Below are 26,025 nucleotides of genomic sequence, written 5' to 3'. Positions count from 1 at the left end.
GATGTATGTTAATTGTTGTGAAAGAAGATGGTACTTATATCACTCACTCACTCACTCACTCACTCACTCACTCACTCGCGAGTCCTCAACATCCTTCCATTTGAAGCGCCTGTAAAATAATTGATTTCATTGATGCTAACTGAGAACTTTGGATACATTCGTGTTATCTGCACTATCCCCCTCATCCAGTCGTGCTGAAGACACACACATGTGGCGCCACTTTAAACACACAATGTAAATTGCGACCCCCAAACACACCTTTATATTACAGCTTTAGAAACTGGCACTAGTCCTATAGTCCTTGCCAAACTGCCCAATAGTTAAGGTATCATAAGGACTAGGAGAAATTTGCCATTTTTTAGGGTTTTGCTATATGTCAATATTATAAGGACTAGTGGACTAAACCAGTTTGTTTCTGTCGCTGCATTCGTGAGACAGACAAACATTGAACTCCCCACGACTTGTGTGTGATGCTGCATCAGCCCTGTGTGGAGTTTGTGTTGATCTCAGCCTGTAGTGGGAATCAAACCGCCTATGTTCGTTACTAACCACTGTGCCAACTCAGGTCCAAGATGACTCAGGAGCATCCAAACTGATACCTTTGCTTATGTTACATTAGTACTCTTAAGTCGTGAATCAAAGGAAAAATAACTCAAACATGCATGTTGCTGCAATCTCGTTAAAGTTTGACTTTTTATTCCTTTTCCTCTCGACGTGAAGATCTGACAAACCAGACAGTGACGACCACACATCATCACAGACAGTTTCTGAAATAACTGCAAGAAACAGGATATTCACACGGTTTCTAGCCTGTTAAGAAATTTGGTTAATGATCTGCTTGAAATAAGATAGGCCTGTCCGTGCGAGGACGTGCAGCTATACTACCTTCAGCAGCCCATGCTGGCCGTAACAGGTGACTATGCTTGTCGTAAGAGGTGACTAACGGGGTCGGGTGGTCAGACTCGCTGACGTGGTTGATGCATGTCATCGTATCCCAATTGCGTGGATTGATGCTTATGATGTCAGTCACTGGATTGTCTGCTCCAGACTCGATTATTTACAGACCGCCGTCATAGAATTGGAATATTGCTGAGTGAGGCGTAAAACAACTAACAAACAAATAAACGTGCAACCACAGGGAAGAGTGGCTACATCTGATGGTGATGTACTTGGTATCTTGTCAACAAATGTCGCAGACTTCACAACACCCGCCTTCATCAAGCAGCACCTGATGGACGACACTCAATGTTAGCACCGGACGGAGGTGAGGTGTTAGTCGATACCAAGTAATATACCACGGACACGCTGAGGTGTTGGTCGATAACATGGTGATCTCGACATTGGGTATACAATGGTACCATGTTTAAATTGCGTCCCCGTCTCCATTGTGACGGAATGTTGTTACACCCGTCACTAAATGGTACTCATTGATAAAACTGTTTACTGAGTAACTCGTCAGTTCGCAATGTGAGACGCGTCTGTTGTTCTAACATCAATTCTGGAATGAACATTTCTATCTGCGCCTGTTCTTGGGGATTGCACCCCGACTTTTCTTGACCCGAGTTTTAGACCATCCTCTGTCCTTGTTCCCATCACGGTACTTTGTGTACCTCGATCTGATCGTTCTTTGTGACGAGAGAGAGACCATGCAAGTACACGCCCAAGACATGCATTTGGGCTTTTCTCCCAAATCAAGCTGACACGCCGTGATATAACTGAAATACTGTTCAAGTAGACGTTAAAACCCTGCCCACTCATTTATGAACGTGGTGTCAGACGTGCCACAATTGTCATTTTAGAAATAAAGATTCACTTTCGGTTAATCAAGGAATACACGAGAGAAAAGTATAAAATGTACAAGTAAGTATATTGATCATACATTGTCCAGGGTATATTTAGCACGTACTGTTGTACAGGAACACATTTGGAAATAATGGTTAAAAATGTATGTAATACCTCTGCTCCATATATACTCTAGGCATGTTGCCTTCACGGGCGTGAATAAAGATTTGTTTATATGTTGTGCCGCGAGGTTGTTGACTCAGGGTGTTGATAAAGACATCTGGTAGAGCGACACGTGGTGGTCACGTGGTCAGAGGGAAGCCAGGTGCCGTGTGGTCACATTTGTGTTCTACACTCTATCAGAGATCTATTATATGTTCTACACTCTATCAGAGATCTATTATATGTTCTACACTCTATCAGAGATCTATTGTATGTTCTACACTCTACCAGAGATCTATTGTATGTTCTACACTCTATCAGAGATCTATTATATGTTCTACACTCTATCAGAGATCTATTATATGGTATCTGACTCTACGTAACACAAGCAATTGTGTTCTACACTCTATCAGAGATCTTTTATATGGTATCTGACTATACGTAACACACGCAATTGTGTTCTACACTCTATCAGAGATCTATTATATGGTATCTGACTCTACGTAACACACGCAATTGTGTTCTACACTCTATCAGAGATCTGTTATATGGTATCTGACTCTACGTAACACACGCAATTGTGTTCTACACTCTATCAGAGATCTGTTATATGGTATCTGACTCTACGTAACACACGCAATTGTATTCTACACTATACATAACACACAGATTTATGTTCTACACAATACATAACACACAGATTTGTGCTCTACGCTCTATACATAAAACACAGATTTGTGCTCTACGCTCTATAAATAAAACACAGATTTATGTTCTACACAATACATAACAAATTTGTGCTCTACACTATAAATAACACACAGATTTGTGTTCTACACCCTATACATAACACACAAATTTGTGCTCTACACTCTACACATAACACACAAATGTGTGTTCTGTTCTCATATAACTTCCCGGTTTGTTTTCTACCCCAATACTTAACAGGCACTGCTTGTGTTAAACACTCTGTTTGTAGCAAAACCGCTTGAAAAACGAATTACACCGTTTCACCGAACCTATGTTGTCACACCCTGCTGAGTATATACAATGGATGCACTGCCCACGATGCGTGTGTCTCCATGGTGCAGGTTTATATAACCGGGAGGACCTATGTGTACCACGGGATACATCGTGGCTGCATGCACTGCCTACGATGCGTGTGTCTCCGTGGTGCAGGCCTAGGTTTATATAACAGGGAGGACCTATGTGTACCACGGGATACATCGTGGCTGCATGCACTGCCCACGATGCGTGTGTCTCCATGGTGCAGGTTTATATAACAGGGAGGACCTATGTGTACCACGGGATACATCGTGGCTGCATGCAGTGCATTTCTGAAGAGCCAAATTATTCATCATTTAACAAGTATTGTATGCGCACCACATGCAGGCCGGAGTATGTGTAAGTCGTGGAGCAGCTGAAGGGAGACATTTAAGAATGTTTACACTATTAAAAGTCGCGAACAGGTTTTCCAGATGACGTCTGACCACCCACCATCATTGATTTGCTTCATTTAGAACCTCTAAGGTCTGACCTTACTTCACCAGGACATCTCACCAATCACACAATACTGCGTTTGCGATAATTGGTATGTATTCTGCCTCACCTACAATGGTGGCATATAACTCGAGGTCGACCTACATCGCAATGGCGTCACAGCAAGAGTCTGACCTACATCTCAATGGTGGCATATAACTCGAGGTCGACCTACATCGCAATGGCGTCACAGCAAGAGTCTGACCTACATCTCAATGGCGTCACAGCAAGAGTCGGACCTACATCTCAATGGCGTCACAGCAAGAGGTGGGCCTACATCGCAATGGTGGCATACAACTCGAGGTGGACCTACATTGCAATGGCGTCACAGCAAGAGTCTGACCTACATCTCAATGGCGTCACAGCAAGAGTCGGACCTACATCTCAATGGCGTCACAGCAAGAGGTGGGCCTACATCGCAACGGTGGCATACAACTCGAGGTGGACCTACATTGCAATGGCGTCACAGCAAGAGTCTGACCTACATCTCAATGGCGTCACAGCAAGAGTCGGACCTACATCTCAATGGCGTCACAGCAAGAGGTGGGCCTACATCGCAATGGTGGCATACAACTCGAGGTGGACCTACATTGCAATGGCGTCACAGCAAGAGGTGGGCCTATATTACAATGGCGTCACAGCAAGAGGTGGACCTACATTGTCATGGTGACACATCAAGAGGTGGACTTTTAGTCATGGTGACACAAATCCAGTCGGGGAACTACAACCTTACATAATGGACACATCTGGAAGTCGTCGAAGCAGGTTCCCGTCTGTTGTTGCAGTAAACCGCTCATGCCATACTTAATGCAGCACAGCTATATGCGTTTACTGAATCAGACGGTCGTAAACACGGGATCAAAAAGAGTAGAATTTAACAATATTTCAATGTACATTCCTCACATTCCAGCATATAGAGCAGACTAATAACTGAGCCTCCATAGATTGAGTCATTGCCGTGTGCCCGTCTGAATACCACAGAGGGTACCCCCAACCAGACATGCGTTAGATGGAGGAGCGACCGTGGACGTTGCGGGGGAACGATTAGAACGCATGAACAGTTCGGCTTATCTAATACTACACGGTCAATTAGGCGTAGCGTAATTCCTGGCAGGTATACCGCGGAGTGGTTGGTAGGAAGGAATGATAACGCATCTTAGTTCAGATTGAAAGTGAACTATTTTCCGCGATTCAGCTGACGCCAAGTCCCTCTCTGCTACAAATGATTTTATCAGCTTCCAAAGACTTTAAAGACATAATCGCGGAGCACTGTCACAGAAACGTTTCGGTCAGGCAAACGAGCTCCGGCCGTCAGTTCTGGTGTACGTCACCTACTAGATACCAATACAGGGTACCTTTACAACCTGTTGCAAAGACGATTACTTTGATACCTTACGTTCTTATAATTAAAAGCGAAAAGCATGGACACGTTTTCGCACACATCATATTTCAGTTGCGTGGATCGATGCTAATGATGTCAGTCACTGGACTGTCTGGTCCAGACTATTTTCAGACCGCCGACATGTAGCTGCAGTATTGCTGAATGCGGCGTAAAACAACAAACAAACAAACAATCAAAGCTTGATGTTTGTACAGAACATTCTTGATGACATTTTGATGATTTTAATGAGACATGAATGTGAGCCCCTAAACTGGAAAACAATGCTGTCATGTAACGCGACTCCTATGGTGTCCTAAGTGTCTATTATATAAGACCACAACAAAATTAAACACTTGTTTGTTTGAAGTTTTGATCAATGTGAGCGGCTGGCGCAAATCAATGACAACGAAACCAAACAATGTTCTTCTCATTTATGTTCATATTGGTGTTGGAATGCATCCGTGCCTATCAGAGATTAAACGCGGCCTCATTTCGATAACATTGACAGGAAGGCGGGGATATATGGTAATATCTTGCCATATGTCCGCACAATCGCCACTGTTATTAAAGAGATCACATAGAAATTATTGTTCAGTGCTGCGTTCAATAGAAATGATCCGGCGTGGGTTGTCAGCAGGTGTTGTGTCCTGTACGTTGCCGAATAATCTTTGGAGTGTTGCGGGGGAGACGGGACATGTCATGCCAGGCACATGCCTTTTAGCCGTAACAGTAGTTTAACCGTTACTTATTTTACCCGTTACCAGTGTTAAATGTCGAAAATGTAATCATTTTTATTTGGTCGAAAGGAATCTGGTAGATGTTCTCGCTGAATTTGTTTTATTGCTATGATATGGTGAAAGTACACTTCGTTGACCGAGCATCCATCAACCAACGACTGGTGTACTTGTGGTGAGTGAGAAGGTTTTACGACGTTTTAATCAATATTCCAGCAATATCACAGAGAAGACACCAGAAATGAGCCGCACATCTTGTACCCGTTTGGGGAATCGAACCCTGGCTTTTGGTATATTATTGAGTTATTGAGGCAATGCGTCATGACGTGGAGTGAGTGAGTAAGTATGGTTTTATGCAGCTTTTGGCAATATTCCAGAAATACACCAGAAATGAATGTACCAATGTAGGGAACCGAACGCTTTAACCACTAGGCTATCCTACAACCCCATCGTGACGTGGGGGAATGATTGCCACTGCTACTGCCACTGCTACTGCCACTGCTACTGCAGAGAACCCTTTGTCGACTCTGATGGGAAGCAGAGACTTCTGTCGTAGTATACTGGTTTGTCGAAGTCTGCACTTAGGTTATTTTTCCTCTTGGGATCCACGTTAACATGGTACATGCCTCACTTCCAACTTCAGTGACAGTAACTCTGCCGTTGAAAGCAGGGCCGGAGAGGGGCGTATCATTTCAATCACACGACGATCGTGAAATGCTACAAAGGGTTCCTCATGCGTCAACGGAGATTTGTGCAGATAACAAAATAAATGATATTCCCCATCAGAGTTGCAAGATAGGGGGTAATAGATCACAGAGTACTTATGCATGGTGAACGCTGCCCTATACAAATGCATATATTATTATTATTATTATTTTTATTATTATTAATAATAATAATAACTTTCCGACATTCGCACATTGGCATTCAGTGCTGCTCAAAGTTGAAGGAGCGTTCAGTTTGGGGCAATGTACCGTCATCTTGATGCACTGTTGAGATCAAGCGGTATGATGTCGCCCATTCTTGATGATGTCAATAACTAATAGCATATCTGCATCTATATAGTTTAGTTTCTTAGTAGTTCTCTCAAGGTTATAATTCCATACGCATTCCCTTCATTTTTTGTCGCATAATGACATTTCAAATTACCTACTCGAAACTTCGTAATTCGATTATCTGTCTCTCGTGACTCAACTCGTTCGTTGTTCTCGGTAGATGCCTCCTACGAATACAACGTTGACTCCAATGTCACCGCGTATATTCAATTTTGCCTCCAGTGTCTTTTCGTTATAGCCCACTATATCCGTTTACCTCTGTTGTACCTTTGTTGATCCATGACACTTGTATATGTGAGGCCATGGAAGACTGAGTGAGTGCAGTATGCCTGTCTGGGTGTGTATACACAGCTAGCATAGATGGATGCGCACTCACGTTGAGTGAACACTTAAACAGTCTGAGACAGTTTGGTATAAATGATGATGATAGGAGTAAGCGAGTGAGTGAGTATTGTTTTACGCCGCTTTTAGCCCTATTCCAGCAATATCTGGGGACACCAGAAATTGGCTCCACACATTGTACCCATGTCGGGATTCAAACCCGGGTCTTCGCCGTGACGAGCGAACGCTTTAACCACTAGGCTACCCGACCGCCTTCATGGGAGTAAGCGACCAGTTAGACTAGCGCTTGCCGTATTAGCTCTTGATGGAACTGGCATGCAGCAAGCTGTCGTGTGCGGCAATGTTTCTTGTTTTCCTCCACACTCTCCTGCACTTGATTTTGAGTAAGCTTACTACTGTTTACACATGTCATCACAGGTGATGCGATCTATATGATTTCGACATGTGTTCATGTCGATATAATGAACACTTTCCTTGCCACAGTGGGTGGTTCCGTTTTGTGAGTTGCGAGATTTGACTTGGTCGCAGTTGAGGCACACAGATGCAGGCACACAGATGTAGACACACAGATGCAGACACACAGATGTAGACACACAGATGCAGGCACACAGATGCAGGCACACAGATGTAGACACACAGATGCAGGCACACAGATGTAGACACACAGATGCAGGCACACAGATGCAGGCACACAGATGCAGGCACACAGATGTAGACACACAGATGCAGACACACAGATGCAGGCACACAGATGCAGGCACACAGATGCAGGCACACAGATGCAGGCACACAGATGCAGGCACACAGATGCAGACACACAGATGCAGGCACACAGATGCAGGCACACAGATGCAGGCACACAGATGCAGGCACACAGATGCAGACACACAGATGCAGGCACACAGATGCAGGCACACAGATAAGATACATCCGTGTCGCTTGTTGGTGGGCGCTGTAACTCACGACAATAGGGGTAGTATCTAACATTTTACTTGTCTCTATACACTTTCATTAGCCTCGGGCTTACGGGATAGCATACATACAGCACGTTTCTTCCACCATCTTGTTTTTCAAAGCTTGGTAACTATGTTCAATTACTCGGAATTACGCGAAGAAAGTACATGCACACTGTTAAGAGGAGCTCTGGGTTTGTGATTAAATATAATTATGGGTCATTATTGTATCAACTCTTTGCGTTTATCCTTTATATACTTAGTCAAATTAAAAACTTCACATTTTTAAAAGTAATCCAATATATGATATACAACGGACAAATGTATCAGAGAAGGTAATTTTTAATCATTAATGTCCAAAGACGGATTTTAATTAACGGTGGTAACCATTTAAATTTATTCCAAGCACCTACGGTATTCGGTAATAACATCAACAGTTTAAATCATAAGTCCCCAAAACGAGAATCTGATAGCACACAAGTTCAGTAGCGTGTATGGCCACCATGTGCGTTGACAACTGCCACAAAACGCCTCCGCATGGACCTTGTGATGCTTGTGAACACATGATTGGGAAGACGACGCCATTGTTGCTGCAAAATGGTGCCAAGATCTTTCAAATTCTGTGGTTGGTTCTGGAGAGTGCGCAGACTTCTGCCAAGAGCATCTCAGACGTGTTCGATGGGATTGAGGTCGGGAGACCTTGACGGCCAGTCCATGACGTTGACTCCCGCATTCTGAAGGAAATTCCTTGTCAAAATTGCTGTGTGGGGTCTGGCATTGTCGTGTTGGAAGATCAAACCGGGTCCATGTGCTGTCATAAAAGGCAGAAGCCTGGAACGTGCATTGCCACAGAAAGCACCCCGCACCATGACACTTCCGCCTCGAAATCTGTCAACTTCCTGTACACAACACTGGGCGTAACGTTCATGACGGCGCCTCCACACCCTCGCCCTACCATCAGCAAATTGAAGATTAAATCGGGATTCATCACTGAAGACGACTTGATTCCAATTCCTTTGAGTCCATCGTAAGTGTCACTGTGCCCACAATTGACGTTGACGTCTGTGTAATTGAGTCAGAATCGGCCCGCAGTATGGCCATCGTGCTTGAAGGTGAGCAGTTCTCAGACGGTTTCGAACAGTTTGCGCACTCAGTCTACCCCTAAACAGTTCATTTCTGGTTGATGTAGCCGTCAAAAATCGGTTACGGAGTTGACGTAAGACAATCTGACGATCCTCTGCATGTGACGTCACACGTGGTCGACCTGGCCGAGGGCGATCAGCGGTGGTACCCGTTTGCTGTAGACGCGTCTGTAAATCATACACAGTCCGTCGACTACAACCCATCGTCCTTGCGTTTTCAGCTACGGACGTTCCCGTCTGCAACATGCCGATGGCACGTTCACGTTGCACATTTGAAAGGCGTGGCATGACAAATGGCCGTAAAGACTTTTGTTTTCTTGTGTTTTTCTTTTTTTGTTAATGACTGCTAACAAGTATGGCTGAAAACACGTGCGGTATTATGGCCACGTGACCAGTTGCAAGTTAAAAACCACTTTTGCCACTATAGTGCTGTGCACATGATTTTGATCGATTCACCTGCACAAAAACGGGTGTTATCTGAAAACAATACGTGGCCATTTAAATACACAATAAGGGCCCACAATGATAACTGGTCGAAATGGTAAAATTTTAGGATTGTGAACTTTTTAATTTGGTTCAGTATATATACCTACATTACAGTCTAGGTATTTCAAGGCAATATACTCGTGTACAGAGACCCCATGCTCATATCCTCATCATACGAGCATACATTTGTTTGTTTCTTTGTTATTTAACGCCTCAGCAATATTCGAGCTATATGACGGTGCTCTGAGTAATCGCGTCTAGACAAGACAATCCAGTGATTGACATCATGCGCATCTATCCACGCAATTAAAATACGCTGACATGCACCAACCTCGTTAGCAAGCCTGACCACCTAATCCCGTCAGTCGCCTCTTAAGGCTGCGTTCACACAGTGCCGATTATTGCTCCCGTTTGAGATCAGACAGCGCTACGACACGTAAAGTGAAAAAGTCATATCACTATCCTCAATGATCTGGAATGCCCTATCATTGTCTGAACGCAGCCGTATACGTTCGTAACAGAGTCCTACGGATCGGGAAAGGTCCAGAGAGGTCGGCCAAGCAATCCCGACAGGATGGTGCGTCCCGTAACATTCGGGAAACTCAGCCGATTTTGTTTAGTCGGATTGCAATCGTGACTATGTCGTGACAGATTCTTCTGTATCGGATCAAAATCGTAACAATGTCCTGTGTTGTCTGGACAGTGTCCTGTGGATCGGGACGCTGCTGAGATGAACGGGCATGATTTGGAGAAATTGTTCATTGCCGTTTATTGTCGAATATTGACAGTAGCGGATGACCTCGCCTAGGTAAACATTACAAAGCTGACAGTCGTTCATTTCCCGATGAACGTCAGTATGTCACGTGATTACGTTGTCAATCGCGCGGAGACATACATAACTACTTTAGGGGAATTCCTCAATGTCTAAAAATAACATTAAAAATAATTATGGAAAACTGAGAGGGACATCGATTTAGGCTATGAATGATACAGGCTTTGAAGTCAGACAGATCATGTATATGTCGGGTCACCGAAATGAAACGTCCATTCGAAGCTATAACAGAGAATGCTCGACTTACCAAAAGAAATCACCGAGCTCCACACTATCGCTTCATTTCGGTCACCCGACATATACATGATCTGTCTGACTCCAAAGCATGTATCACACACACGCGCACGCACGCTCGCACGCACGCACGCACACACACACACACACACACACACACACACACACACACACATCGCCCCGCCCCGCCCCGCCCCGTCTACATCTCCAGGAGCAATGGTAACAAGGTACAATATTTCATTTAACATCACGTGAACACTCTCGAGTTATATATTTTTCTTTGATAGGCATTACTTAGAAGTTGACGGATGACAAAGTAGACACAATTTTATAGATAACAACTTCTTTATTACTGTAAAGGCGACGTTACGGCCTTGCTTGACAATGATATAAGGATCTATACCGAAGCGTCGCCTTTACAGTAGTTAAGAAGTTGTTATCCATGAGTTGTCTACTTTGGCTCTCAAGTTACATGTACACTGTCCACCTTTAATCGTCTCCGGCTGGCAACGTGTCGGTCGTAACCGACGCAGCGACTACGACGACCTGTTGTCACGTGACGTGTTGCTGCATGTACATATAGATGGGAAGAGACTTCACGGGTTGAAAGGCTTGCACTACATCCGGCGACAGCACATCTCCTATACTTTGTTTCATTATAAACGCTTTGGCGAGGAAATCAAAACCCGCCATAGTACAGTTGCTGTCAGCCTCTCACACTCTCTATAAAGTCACTCTCACTTGCGCATTTGCCATTTTGGTGGTATTGTTGTGGAAGATAAGACTTATATTGCATGCATGCATTTTTACTCAGTGTCAAATCGATGTTATTTCGAGTTTCGATGTGAGTAGACTCACTAGCTACAACTCGTTTATATAATAAAGTGTATTTCAACTAATGTATTTCGGTATGCTTCGTTTATATCATAAAACGGTTCACCGCACTCGGCACCCGGGCACTCCCGGGACTTCCTGAAATTCAGACTTGGCGTTAGCGGCCCATTACTCGATGACCATGTGTTCCGTATGTTCGTAAACATGCGCGTGTGACGTAACGTCGGGCAGTACTGTCAGATCACAGAACTCTGGTTGAGGGTTTATCACTGCAGCCTCAATGCTAAGTGGTAACCAAACGGTCTTACAACATGCGGAGATAGAGTTACAATGCCTTTAGCGAGGTGTGTACAAATTTACGATAACTTTGCAATACATGTTTTGAAACGGTGTTACAATGTCAAGTGTAACAATACATACGCTGCGTGGCGCATCGAGACAGGCTCGCTGTTGGTTTATGGGTTGCACATTTACTGACCTCGGGTACGTCAATATATATAACCTATCAACCTCATTAACCTTAATGGTTATGTGTTATTGAAATCTCAGATCATTACACATGCAGCAAGATAAGTGTTCTGAAACAATACTTCAGATTTATCTATGCACGCTGAATGTTACGTAACTGGCCTGCAGAAACACTGCTTGTCTATTTACATTCCACAGTCATGGCGAGGACTAATTATTACGTACTCGTATTTCCCCATTCGGCCAGATATCTCGTTTGTGTATAGGGCAATGTACGGTCCCGACATTTCTTGGTTAATTTATCGTTAAATAAAACATGTCCTATTTTACTCAGTCCGGATATGATAATTAAACTGGACAAGGGATCTATTTATGGTGTGTATAATTGGCTCTTCCCCATCCGGGCTCCTGACGAGAACCTAGGGGAGATTGGTTCATCGTGCACGTGCCCCATGCTTGTGGTAGAAGCAGTCCAACATTAGGATGAGGTGATTATACAACGTGTCTCTGGGTTGGTGTTGTCGCAGACACTGACGTTGAGGGTCGTTCCTCATTCTATCAATATCTGTTTTGAGGGGCTATGGATTTGATTATTCGTAGGCAGCCGGGACCCAGGTGGAATATCTGCGGTGTAAAACTACATTCACCCGGTCACTCCTGATCCTGAATAACTTCATTATTCAACACACACATTTCCCACGCGCATCACACGAACTGTATACATACGTATATGTATTTGTAGGCATTGTGTGATCGCCGATAGATACCATTGAATTCAATTCGCTGGAAAACTACCCATAAGATATACTACAAAGTGCTTGTATTCAGCTTTATTCATGCTGCATCACTTCATCTCACACGTGAGCCCCAGCGTCCTAACGCTACGACCACGCCACAGACAGTTTCACCGAATAATCATTGAAGCACAGGGAACATAAAACGTCCATGCAAAAAGTAACTAGAACGCTTTATATAAAATAAAGAGCAGATTTCACACAACCTGAGATGTATGGCATAGTCTATATGTATTGCACGCAAAGATCTAGAGTCCATTGGCAGGCTGAAGTTAGCAGTGGGCAAAGACGTACCCAGTAGCAGCTGGCTTTGTCGAGTTCGCCCTGCCTGATGGTATCTCTGCGATAGCGTGTGTCCTTTCTCAAGCTACCAACCACTGGTTTGTCTGGCCAGTACTCGATTGGTCCCAGGCCACCATGATATATTGCTGGACTATTGACTGATGCGTAAACCAACACTCACTCACTCACTCACTCACTATCACCTTGGTGTCGTCTTAACTGATACCCTTCCAGCAATGAGCCTGAAGACACTAAAGCGTACGTTTGCACATATTCGTCCTAGTATCTGGGAGAATATGCTGCGGAAAGCTATGATTCATCGGCTAACGCTTTCTAACAACTCCAGAAATTCGATAGTTTTAATAAACATGCCAAACACAGTTTCAGCACTTGACGCAGTAGCCACTATATTTTGTCATTTAAATTGCAAATTTGTTGCCACACAAACCATAATCGAATAAAAGCTATTTTCAAATTGTTTAGTGTATAAACAGAGGGTGTCAGTAGACAGGAGGTTTGATATATTATTTCAAACGCGCATCTATTGAAGAAAAAACATAGCACAAGTCGGAGATCATTTCTTCCTGTCATTATGCAATTTTAGGCAAGCTAGGGGCGCCGCGCCTGCTTCCTGGGAGGGCTTGTTGGCGTTACAACTATTGGTGTTTGAGACCATGCCCGGCTCAAGCAAACTTCCAATCATATTTCACGGTGGGCGCACCAACAAAGGGCTCCCCTAAAATTATTCATGTGTGTTCAGACCGATACTGATGTTTACGATCGAGTTCAAGGTATCCGAATCAGTATGTTAAACAATCTACCTGCCGTTGTGTAACGTGATATTGTTGTTAAACAATCTACCGCTGGTGTATAACCGGATATTGTTGTTAAACAATCTACCTGCCGGTGTGTAACGTGATATTGTTGTTAATCAATCTACCGCTGGTGTATGACTGGATATTGTTGTTAAACAATCTACCTGTCGGTATGTAACGTGATATTGTTGTTAAACAATCTACTTGCTGGTGTGTAACTGGATATTGTTGTTAAATAATCTACCTGCCGGTATGTAATTGGATATTGTTGTTAAACAATCTACCTGCCGGTGTCTAAAGTGATATTGTTGCTAAACAATCTACCGCTGGTGTATAACTGGATATTGTTGTTAAACAATCTACCTGCCTGTGTGTAACTGGATATTGTTGTTAAAAAATCTCCCCGCTGGTGTGTAACGTGATATTGTTGTTTAACAATCTACCGCTGGTGTATAACTGGATATTGTTGTTAAACAATCTACCTGTCGGTATGTAATTGGATATTGTTAGTAAACAATCTACCTGCCGGTGTCTAACGTAATATTGTTGTTTAACAATCTACCTGCCTGTGTGTAACGTAATATTGTTGTTTAACAATCTACCTGCCTGTGTGTAACTGGATATTGTTGTTGAACAATCTGCCGCTGGTGTATAACTGGACATTGTTGTTAAACAATCTACATGCCGGTGTCTAACGTAATATTGTTGTTTAACAATCTACCGCTGGTGTATAACTGGATATTGTTGTTAAACAATCAACCTGCCGGTGTGTAACTGGATATTGTTGTTAAATAATCTCCCCGCTGGTGTGTAACGTGATATTGTTGTTAAACAATCTACCTGCCGGTGTGTAACTGGATATTGTTGTTAGATAATCTAGTGTGTGTAAAGGAATGGTTTTTTTGTCAAAATCAATAAGCAATATAAGCGAAGGACTGCTTTTTATATCTCTAAAAATATACACGCACTTGTGCTATTTGATATTCCCCCCTAAGTGTATGCCATTTTATGACATTATTACAAACTGCAATTACCTTCATATTTCACATAGGATCAATTTCCTTAAGTAGCACGAGCTATCGTGACTTATTCGTGGGCCTGACCCACACTATTCCTAGTTGGCGTAGTAGTCAAGCTATGTACCTGTATTAAAGTGACGCGGTACCACAAGCATGTGTCTCCGTGCGCTATCATGGAGTGGGCGCTTGCAGCGAACGCTGAACATCGATCGATTCCACCAACAGCTGAGCGATGAACGCTGCGTCGTCTGCTAGGAGACAGTACAAGTTATCTCCCGTGCCAAGCTCTCCTGGCGTGGAGTTAGAGAAGCGGCTCCGCAGAGTGATGGCCGCTTCCAGGATTGCCTCGTCGCGGAGGCTGTGTGTGAGGTATCAATTCTTCTTCTACATCGCGATTCTCATGTTAGGACTTCAACTGTTTCTCGGTTACAGTTTTTACAGCAGCATTAACATCAAAGATGCCGACCAATTCGATAGAAGTGATCCCGGGGACCGACCACCACGAAAACTTTCGTTTGACATCCGTCAAGATTCACAAGCAGATTCACATGGAAAACAACCGGTAAGTGTCATAAATCGTGCATGTTTTAAAATAAATGCATTAGTATATCCATGTACTCTAAGTTGGCAGTTAGGCGCACACACAGGAGATTCAAGGTAGAATGTTAAACAGCTGGTCTCGATATGATCGGAAAAACACCTCGTTATAACGCTACGTTGGGGGCACATATCAAAAGGAAATGTCCCAGTCTGGGGGAGCGTGTACAATGCAGACCAGATTTGAGAAGAAAAGTTTGATGTAGGAAAATACCGTGGAGGTGAAAACAGATCTCCTCCTATCCTTGTGAACTCGAGCTTGTCTGAACTTTGTTCGTTGACAATAATTCAATTTATCATTGTACATATTGTGATGAGAACAAATGGCCCTCTGTTGTGTATACGGGGAAACTTGTGGAGTCAGACTATCCTGTATCTACAAGTTTTGTTTGTTTGTTATTTAACGCTGCACTCAGCAATTTTCCAGCTCTATGACGCCGGTCTGTAAATAATCAAGTCTGGACCAGACAATCCAGTGACTGACATCATGAGCATTGATCCACGCAATTGGGATATGGTGACATGCATCAATCAAGTCAGTGAGCCTGACCACCCGATCCGTTAGTCACATCTTACGACAGGCATGGTTTCCTTTTACGGCGACCATGAGTTGCTGAAGAGCTGTTCTACCCCGTATCTACAAGTAGCACCCAAGCATGGATTGCTGAAGAGCTGTTCTACCCCGTATCTACAAGTAGCAACCAAGCATGGGTTACTGAAGAGCTGTTCTACCCCGTATCTACAAGTAGCGCAGCTTATGTAGGAGTTTATCTGGCGCTGCTGGTATTTTGTGGATTATAGCTTGACAGTGAGTTGGGCATTATTAATTTAATGTGCAATACTCACATATATCCCCATCGAGTGCAACAGTGTTAAAACAATCAACTTTGTTGCATGGTAGTGAACTGTTCAAACAATCACCTGGACTATTTTTTACAACATTGTTGTTTGTTATGAATACTTGTTGCATGTTGTTGAAATGTTGCAACTTTGTAGTAACTCTACTGTTTATATGGAAAGATTGGTTGTCTGCTATTCATAGACAGTCTTGAATTATTAATGTACCATTTCTTTTTGACAGGACATGTTGCCATGGTAACTAAGTAATGTGTCACCATTAAAATTATTTAGAGCCCCTGGTTTTCTCATGGTGCCAGGCTTCATTAGGTTCAGTTCTGCATTGTACGTCTTTATAAACTGGTTGAGTCGCAGTTGTCGTAGAAAGACATTTTAAAGGTGCTATTTAGTTATGTATGTGTTTAAAGTACATCTTTATGTTAGACCACCGACCCATGATTGAGGCCAGATTCAGGCTGTATTCCAGCTGGTGTTAACAGTCACAGCAGTGATGTATTGTGAGGTGTTAAGTGGATGTGCTTCCCAAGTTTACATAAGCACCATAATTATTCCATATTTGCTTCAATGTAACATGTGAGACAAAGTTGTAAACTTGACAGAGGTATAAATTTGACAGAGGTGTAAACATAACAGGGATGTAAACTTGACAGAGATGTAAACTTGACAGAGGTGTAAACTTGACAGAGGTGTAAACTTGACAGAGATGTAAACATGACAGAGGTGTAAACTTGACAGAGGTGTAAACTCGACAGGGATGTAAACATGACAGGGATGTAAACTTGACAGGGGTGTAAACTTTACAGGGATGTAATTTTTACAGAGGTGTAAACTTGACAGAGGTGTAAACTTGACAGAGATGTAAACTTGACAGAGGTGTAAACTTGACAGAGGTGTAAACTTGACAGAGGTGTAAACATGACAGGGATGTAAACTTGACAGAGGTGTAAACTTGACAGGGATGTAAACTTGACAGAGGTGTAAACATGACAGGGATGTAAACTTGACAGAGGTGTAAACTTGACAGGGATGTAAACTTGACAGATGTAAACATGACAGTTGTAAACTTGACAGGGATGTAAACTTGACAGATGTAAACATGACAGATGTAAACTTGACAGGGATGTAAACTTGACAGAGGTGTAAACTTGACAGAGGTGTAAACATGACAGGGATGTAAACTTGACAGAGGTGTAAACTTGACAGAGATGTAAACTTGACAGAGGTGTAAACTTGACAGAGGTGTAAACTTGACAGAGGTGTAAAATCGACAGGGATGTAAACATGACAGGGATGTAAACTTGACAGGGGTGTAAACATGACAGGGATGTAAACTTGACAGAGGTGTAAACTTTACAGGGATGTAAACTTTACAGAGGTGTAAACTTGACAGAGGTGTAAACTTGACAGAGATGTAAACTTGACAGAGGTGTAAACTTGACAGAGGTGTAAACTTGACAGAGGTGTAAACATGACAGGGATGTAAACTTGACAGAGGTGTACACTTGACAGAGGTGTAAACATGACAGAGGTGTAAACTTGACAGAGGTGTAAACTTGACAGAGGTGTACACTTGACAGGGGTGTAAACTTGACAGGGGTGTAAACTTGACAGAGGTGTAAACATGAGAGAGATGTAAACTTGACAGAGGTGTAAACTTGACAGAGGTGTAAACTTTACAGGGATGTAAACTTGACAGAGGTGTAAACTTGACAGAGATGTAAACTTGACAGGGATGTAAACTTTACAGGGATGTAAATTTGACAGGGGTGTAAACTTGACAGAGGTGTAAACTTTACAGGGATGTAAACTTGACGCGGATGTAAACTTTACAGGGATATAAATTTGACAGGGGTGTAAACTTGACGGGTGTAAACTTGACAGGGGTGTAAACTTGACAGAGGTGTAAACTTGACAGAGGTGTACACTTGACAGGGGTGTACACTTGACAGAGGTGTAAACATGACAGAGGTGTAAACTTGACAGAGGTGTAAACTTGACAGAGATGTAAATTTGACAGAGGTGTACACTTGACAGGGGTGTACACTTGACAGAGGTGTAAACTTGACAGAGGTGTAAACTTCACAGAGATGTAAACTTGACAGAGGTGTAAACATGACAGAGGTGTAAACTTTACAGGGATGTAAACTTGACAGAGGTGTAAATTTGACTGAGGTGTAAACTTGACATAGGTGTACACTTGACAGAGGTGTAAACTTGACAGAGATGTAAACTTGACAGGGGTGTACACTTGACAGAGGTGTACACTTGACAGGGGTGTAAACTTGACAGAGGTGTAAACATGACAGAGGTGTAAACTTGACAGAGGTGTAAACATGACAGAGGTGTAAACTTGACAGGTGTAAACATGACAGAGGTGTAAACATGACAGAGGTGTAAACTTGACAGAGGTGTAAACATGACAGAGGTGTAAACATGACAGAGGTGTAAACTTGACAGAGGTGTACACTTGACAGAGGTGTAAACATGACAGAGGTGTAAACATGACAGAGGTGTAAACTTGACAGGGGTGTACACTTGACAGAGGTGTACACTTGACAGAGGTGTTCACTTGACAGGGGTGTACACTTGACAGAGGTGTAAACATGACATAGGTGTACACTTGACAGAGGTGTACACTTGACAGAGGTGTACACTTGACAGAGGTGTAAACTTGACAGAGGTGTACACTTGACAAAGGTGTACACTTGACAGAGGTGTAAACATGACAGAGGTGTAATCTTGACAGGGGTGTAAACTTTACAGGGGTGTAAACATGACCGAGATGTAAACATGACAGAGGTGTAAACTTGACAGGTGTCAACATGACAGAGGTGTAAACATGACAGTTGTTTACATGACAGAGGTGTTAACTTGACAGAGGTGTAAACTTGACAGAGATGTAAACTTGACAGAGGTGTGTAAACTTGACAGGGGTGTAAACTTGACAGAGATGTAAACTTGACAGAGGTGTAAACTTGACAGGGGTGTAAACTTGACAGAGGTGTAAACTTAACAGAGGTGTAAACTTGACAGAGGTGTACACTTGACAGTGATGTAAACTTGACAGGGATGTAAACTTGAAAGGGGTGTAAACTTGACAGGGGTGTAAACTTGACAGAGGTGTAAACATGAGAGAGATGTAAACTTGACAGAGGTGTAAACTTGACAGAGGTGTAAACTTTACAGGGATGTAAACTTGACAGAGGTGTAAACTTGACAGAGATGTAAACTTGACAGGGATGTAAACTTTACAGGGATGTAAATTTGACAGGGGTGTAAACTTGACAGAGGTGTAAACTTTACAGGGATGTAAACTTGACACGGATGTAAACTTTACAGGGATATAAATTTGACAGGGGTGTAAACTTGACGGGTGTAAACTTGACAGGGGTGTAAACTTGACAGAGGTGTAAACTTGACAGAGGTGTAAACATGACAGAGGTGTAAACTTGACTTAAATGTTATCTTGACATCATATCATGCAGGGAGATGAGTCATCATATCCGATAGTGCAAACCTATTTAGTATTTCAGTGTTAACCTACTGATTTTAGCTGTGGTTTCTTATAAAAGAAACATGGTGGTTTGTCTAACTAACAGTGTTCGAAAAAAGTTAGCACAGGCGATGGATTAATCAAGCAGGTTGCCTTACATTGTTCACAGTGGTGATGAATCCATTGAATGTGTTGCCTTACTTTGTAAACAGCAGAAATGAATTCATTAGGTCGGTTGCCCTACTTTGTTAACAGCAGAAATGAATTCATTGAGTCGGTTGCCTTACTTTGTTAACAGCAGAAATGAATTCATTAGGTCGGTTGCCTTACTTTGTAAACAGCAGAAATGAATTCATTGAGTCGGTTGCCTTACTTTGTTAACAGCAGAAATGAATTCATTAGGTCGGTTGCCTTACTTTGTAAACAGCGGAAATGAATTCATTGAGTGTGTTGCCTTACTTTGTAAACAGCGGAAATTAATTCATTGAGTGTGTTGCCTTACTTTGTAAACAGCGGAAATGAATTCATTGAGTGTGTTGCCTTACTTTGTTAACAGCGGAAATGAATTCATTGAGTGTGTTGCCTTATTTTGTTAACAGCGGAACTGAATTCATTGAGTGTTTTGCCCGACTTTGTAAACAGCGGAACTGAATTCATTGAGTCGGTTGCCTTACTTTGTTAACAGCGGAACTGAATTCATTGAGTGTGTTGCCTTACTTTGTTAACAGCGGAACTGAATTCATTGAGTGTGTTGCCTTACTTTGTTAACAGCGGAACTGAATTCATTGAGTGTGTTGCCTTACTTTGTTAACAGCGGAACTGAATTCATTGAGTGTGTTGCCTTACTTTGTTAACAGCGGAAATGAATTCATTGAGTGTGTTGCCTTATTTTGTTAACAGCGGAACTGAATTCATTGAGTGTTTTGCCCGACTTTGTAAACAGCGGAACTGAATTCATTGAGTGTGTTGCCTTACTTTGTTAACAGCGGAACTGAATTCATTGAGTGTGTTGCCTTACTTTGTTAACAGCGGAACTGAATTCATTGAGTGTGTTGCCTTACTTTGTTAACAGCGGAACTGAATTCATTGAGTGTGTTGCCTTACTTTGTTAACAGCGGAACTGAATTCATTGAGTGTGTTGCCTTACTTTGTTAACAGCGGAACTGAATTCATTGAGTGTGTTGCCTTACTTTGTTAACAGCGGAACTGAATTCATTGAGTGTGTTGCCTTACTTTGTTAACAGCGGAACTGAATTCATTGAGTGTGTTGCCTTATTTTGTTAACAGCGGAACTGAATTCATTGAGTGTGTTGCCTTACTTTGTAAACAGCGGAAATGAATTCATTGAGTCGGTTGCCTTACTTTGTTCACAGCAGTGATGTGATTCAAATGTTCTTGACACAGATGGGGTCACCTTAATTTTAGCAACCACTGCCAGTATCAGAATCGCAAGAATGAAATCTTAATGTTCTGAATGTTACAGTCCTTGTAGAGGAGTTGAGATTGGTTGAGACTTACTCATTGATGGTTACTATACGCTCCTCATGCTTGCTTAGAGTGGCTCCCCAGCAACCCATGTTTCTCACAAGTGGGGAGTCAAGTGTCACACTTGTTGATTGAGAGTCAGTGTGCCCCGATGGTATGGATCATTGCACACAATATCCATCACTGGATTGTCTGGTCCAGAGTCGTTTGTTTACAGGGCGGCATCAGGTAGCACAGCACAGCCATTACAACCCTGTGCTGCAGATGAGACCGCCTCCGTGGTCCAGTGGATAAAGCGTCATACCAAAAGATGTTAAAAGATGGTTGTTGTTACCCTGCTTGGCCCTCAGCATTAAGGGGCTACACAAGGACTGGTCGACTTGGAGTCTGAGTTGCGTAGTCATGTTATCTCAGTGGGCTAGCACTATAACATCAACATTGGTCCAGACTTGTTCAAGCTCTATACGCACGCACGCATGCATGCATGTCGCTATATAAGTGCAGTACTCTTGAATGCCACATTAAACCCCATGTCCCCTCACCTATGCTGGAGATGATGTTGACTACAGACTGTCAATCAACCAACAACCACTGTCGTCCTTCCTTACAGGTCTCTGTTGGAAACAAGTCAGAATGATCCAGATTTTGATCTGTCATTTTGCTGCTTCAGGTTAAAAAAAGTCAGTGTGATTAATTTAGTATCAACTCTTCCATACCAATTGATTAGAGGAACAATGAGAGATTAGGCTTGCTATGTGCCACTGTCACAGATCCCATTGGTAAGCCCCTGAAGCCTCTAGCAACAGCTTTGAAAGTGAAAACTGCACTTTGTGTGAATCTTATGAGCATGCATAATCCACATTCAATCACGCACAATACATGTTAATATTTTACTGTCAGAAGCCAGAACAGACCAGAATTAATCACTGTTGTGCAGAGCATGTTAAATGACACTGGGTAACCTCATTGAGTGCATCTGAGAATCATGTGTTAGTTGACACCGGGCTTCTCATGTGTCTAGTGTTTAAAGGTGTTCTTGGGTGGTGGCAAAGCCTTGTGGTTAAGTGTTTGCTTGTCACGCTGAAGACCCGGGTTCGATTCCTCTCATGGGTACAATGTGAAGCCCATATCTAGTGTCCCCCTACCGTGATATTGATGGAATAATATAATACTATGTTCACAGACATAATGGTGTTCTTTGTACAGTGTGTGGGTTGACAGAGCGGCCCCTATAACTTGTAAAATGTGTGGGTTGACAGAGTGGCCCCTATAACTTGTGCAGTGTGTGGGTTGACAGAGCGACCCCTAAAACTTGTACAGAGTGTGGGTTGACAGAGCGGCCCCTATAACTTGTAAAATGTGTGGGTTGACAGAGTGGCCCCTATAACTTGTAAAATGTGTGGGTTGACAGAGTGGCCCCTATAACTTGTACAGTGTGTGGGTTGACAGAGTGGCCCCTAAAACTTGTACAGTGTGTTGGTTGACAGAGTGGCCCCTAAAACTTGTAAAATGTGTGGGTTGACAGAGTGGCTCCTATAACTTATACAGTGTGTGGGTTGACAGAGCGACCCCTAAAACTTGTACAGTGTGTGGGTTGACAGAGCGGCCCCTATAACTTGTTAATGTGTGGGTTGACAGAGTGGCCCCTATGACTTGTACAATGTGTGGGTTGACAGAGCGGCCCCTATGACTTGTACAATGTGTGGGTTGACAGAGCGGCCCCTATGACTTGTACAATGTGTTGGTTGACAGAGTGGCCCCTAAAACTTGTAAAATGTGTGGGTTGACATAGTGGCTCCTATAACTTATACAGTGTGTGGGTTGACAGAGCAACCCCTAAAACTTGTACAGTGTGTGGGTTGACAGAGCGGCCCCTATAACTTGTTAATGTGTGGGTTGACAGAGCGGCCCCTATAACTTGTACAATGTGTGGGTTGACAGAGCGGCCCCTATAACTTGTACAATGTGTGGGTTGACAGAGTGGCCCCTATGACTTGTACAATGTGTGGGTTGACAGAGCGGCCCCTATGACTTGTACAATGTGTGGGTTGACAGAGTGGCCCATATGACTTATACAGTATGTGGGTTGACAGAGTGGCCCCTATAACTTGTGCAGTATGTGGGTTGACAGAGCGGCCCCTATGACTTGTACAATGTGTGGGTTGACAGAGTGGCCCATATGACTTATACAGTATGTGGGTTGACAGAGTGGCCCCTATAACTTGTGCAGTATGTGGGTTGACAGAGTGGCCCCTGTGACTTATACAGTATGTCGGTTAAATGAGCTCCCCTATGACTTGTACAGTGTGTGGGTTGACAGAGAAGCCCCTATAACCTGTGCAGTGTGTGGGTTGACAGAGTGGCCCCTATGACTTGTACAATGTGTGGGTTGACAGAGCAGCCACTATGACTTGTACAGTGTGTGGGTTGACAGAGCGGCCCCTATAACTTGTTAATGTGTGGGTTGACAGAGAAGCCCCTATAACTTGTACAGTGTGTTGGTTGACAGAGAGGCCCCTATGACTTGTACATTGTGTGGGTTGACAGAGTGGCCCCTATGACTCGTACAGTGTGTTGGTTGACAGAGGGGCCCCTATGACTTGTACAGTATGTGGGTTGACAGAGTGGCCCCTATGACTTATACAGTATGTGGGTTAAAAGAGCACCCCTATAACTTGTACAGTGTGTTGGTTGACAGAGTGGCCCCTAAGACTTGTACAGTATGTGGGTTGACAGAGTGGCCCCTATGACTCGTACAGTGTGTGGGTTGACAGAGGGGCCCCTATGACTTGTACAATGTGTGGGTTGACAGAGTGGCCCCTATGACTTGTACAGTGTGTGGGTTGACAGAGTGGCCCCTATGACTTGTACAGTATGTGGGTTGACAGAGTGGCCCCTATAACTTGTAAAATGTGTGGGTTGACAGAGTGGCCCCTATAACTTGTACAGTGTGTGGGTTGACAGAGTGGCCCCTAAAACTTGTACAGTGTGTTGGTTGACAGAGTGGCCCCTAAAACTTGTAAAATGTGTGGGTTGACAGAGTGGCTCCTATAACTTATACAGTGTGTGGGTTGACAGAGCGACCCCTAAAACTTGTACAGTGTGTGGGTTGACAGAGCGGCCCCTATAACTTGTTAATGTGTGGGTTGACAGAGTGGCCCCTATGACTTGTACAATGTGTGGGTTGACAGAGCGGCCCCTATGACTTGTACAATGTGTGGGTTGACAGAGCGGCCCCTATGACTTGTACAATGTGTTGGTTGACAGAGTGGCCCCTAAAACTTGTAAAATGTGTGGGTTGACATAGTGGCTCCTATAACTTATACAGTGTGTGGGTTGACAGAGCAACCCCTAAAACTTGTACAGTGTGTGGGTTGACAGAGCGGCCCCTATAACTTGTTAATGTGTGGGTTGACAGAGCGGCCCCTATAACTTGTACAATGTGTGGGTTGACAGAGCGGCCCCTATAACTTGTACAATGTGTGGGTTGACAGAGTGGCCCCTATGACTTGTACAATGTGTGGGTTGACAGAGCGGCCCCTATGACTTGTACAATGTGTGGGTTGACAGAGTGGCCCATATGACTTATACAGTATGTGGGTTGACAGAGTGGCCCCTATAACTTGTGCAGTATGTGGGTTGACAGAGTGGCCCCTGTGACTTATACAGTATGTCGGTTAAATGAGCTCCCCTATGACTTGTACAGTGTGTGGGTTGACAGAGAAGCCCCTATAACCTGTACAGTGTGTGGGTTGACAGAGTGGCCCCTATGACTTGTACAATGTGTGGGTTGACAGAGCGGCCCCTATGACTTGTACAATGTGTGGGTTGACAGAGCGGCCCCTATGACTTGTACAATGTGTTGGTTGACAGAGTGGCCCCTAAAACTTGTAAAATGTGTGGGTTGACATAGTGGCTCCTATAACTTATACAGTGTGTGGGTTGACAGAGCAACCCCTAAAACTTGTACAGTGTGTGGGTTGACAGAGCGGCCCCTATAACTTGTTAATGTGTGGGTTGACAGAGCGGCCCCTATAACTTGTACAATGTGTGGGTTGACAGAGCGGCCCCTATAACTTGTACAATGTGTGGGTTGACAGAGTGGCCCCTATGACTTGTACAATGTGTGGGTTGACAGAGCGGCCCCTATGACTTGTACAATGTGTGGGTTGACAGAGTGGCCCATATGACTTATACAGTATGTGGGTTGACAGAGTGGCCCCTATAACTTGTGCAGTATGTGGGTTGACAGAGTGGCCCCTGTGACTTATACAGTATGTCGGTTAAATGAGCTCCCCTATGACTTGTACAGTGTGTGGGTTGACAGAGAAGCCCCTATAACCTGTGCAGTGTGTGGGTTGACAGAGTGGCCCCTATGACTTGTACAATGTGTGGGTTGACAGAGCAGCCACTATGACTTGTACAGTGTGTGGGTTGACAGAGCGGCCCCTATAACTTGTTAATGTGTGGGTTGACAGAGAAGCCCCTATAACTTGTACAGTGTGTTGGTTGACAGAGAGGCCCCTATGACTTGTACATTGTGTGGGTTGACAGAGTGGCCCCTATGACTCGTACAGTGTGTTGGTTGACAGAGGGGCCCCTATGACTTGTACAGTATGTGGGTTGACAGAGTGGCCCCTATGACTTATACAGTATGTGGGTTAAAAGAGCACCCCTATAACTTGTACAGTGTGTTGGTTGACAGAGTGGCCCCTAAGACTTGTACAGTATGTGGGTT

The 26,025-nt window shown here is 43.6% G+C and overlaps 1 protein-coding gene across 1 annotated transcript in view; it reads left to right on the top strand.

Moving 5' to 3' along the window:
* Positions 1-15,086: 15,086 nt before the first annotated feature.
* LOC124123108 (xylosyltransferase oxt-like) overlaps positions 15,087-26,025 on the top strand; it is a 145,276-nt gene continuing 134,337 nt past the window's right edge. The window contains exon 1 of the mRNA XM_048392999.1: positions 15,087-15,416. Within this exon, the coding sequence (XP_048248956.1) occupies positions 15,087-15,416 (330 nt within the window). The remainder of the gene's footprint in view (positions 15,417-26,025) is intronic.

Source organism: Haliotis rufescens, unplaced genomic scaffold (assembly GCF_023055435.1).
Source record: "Haliotis rufescens isolate VD_foot unplaced genomic scaffold, xgHalRufe1.0.p SCAF_11, whole genome shotgun sequence".
Lineage (NCBI taxonomy): Eukaryota > Metazoa > Mollusca > Gastropoda > Lepetellida > Haliotidae > Haliotis > Haliotis rufescens.
Note: the sequence above shows the minus strand (reverse complement) of the source record. Positions and strands in the feature narration are given on the sequence as shown.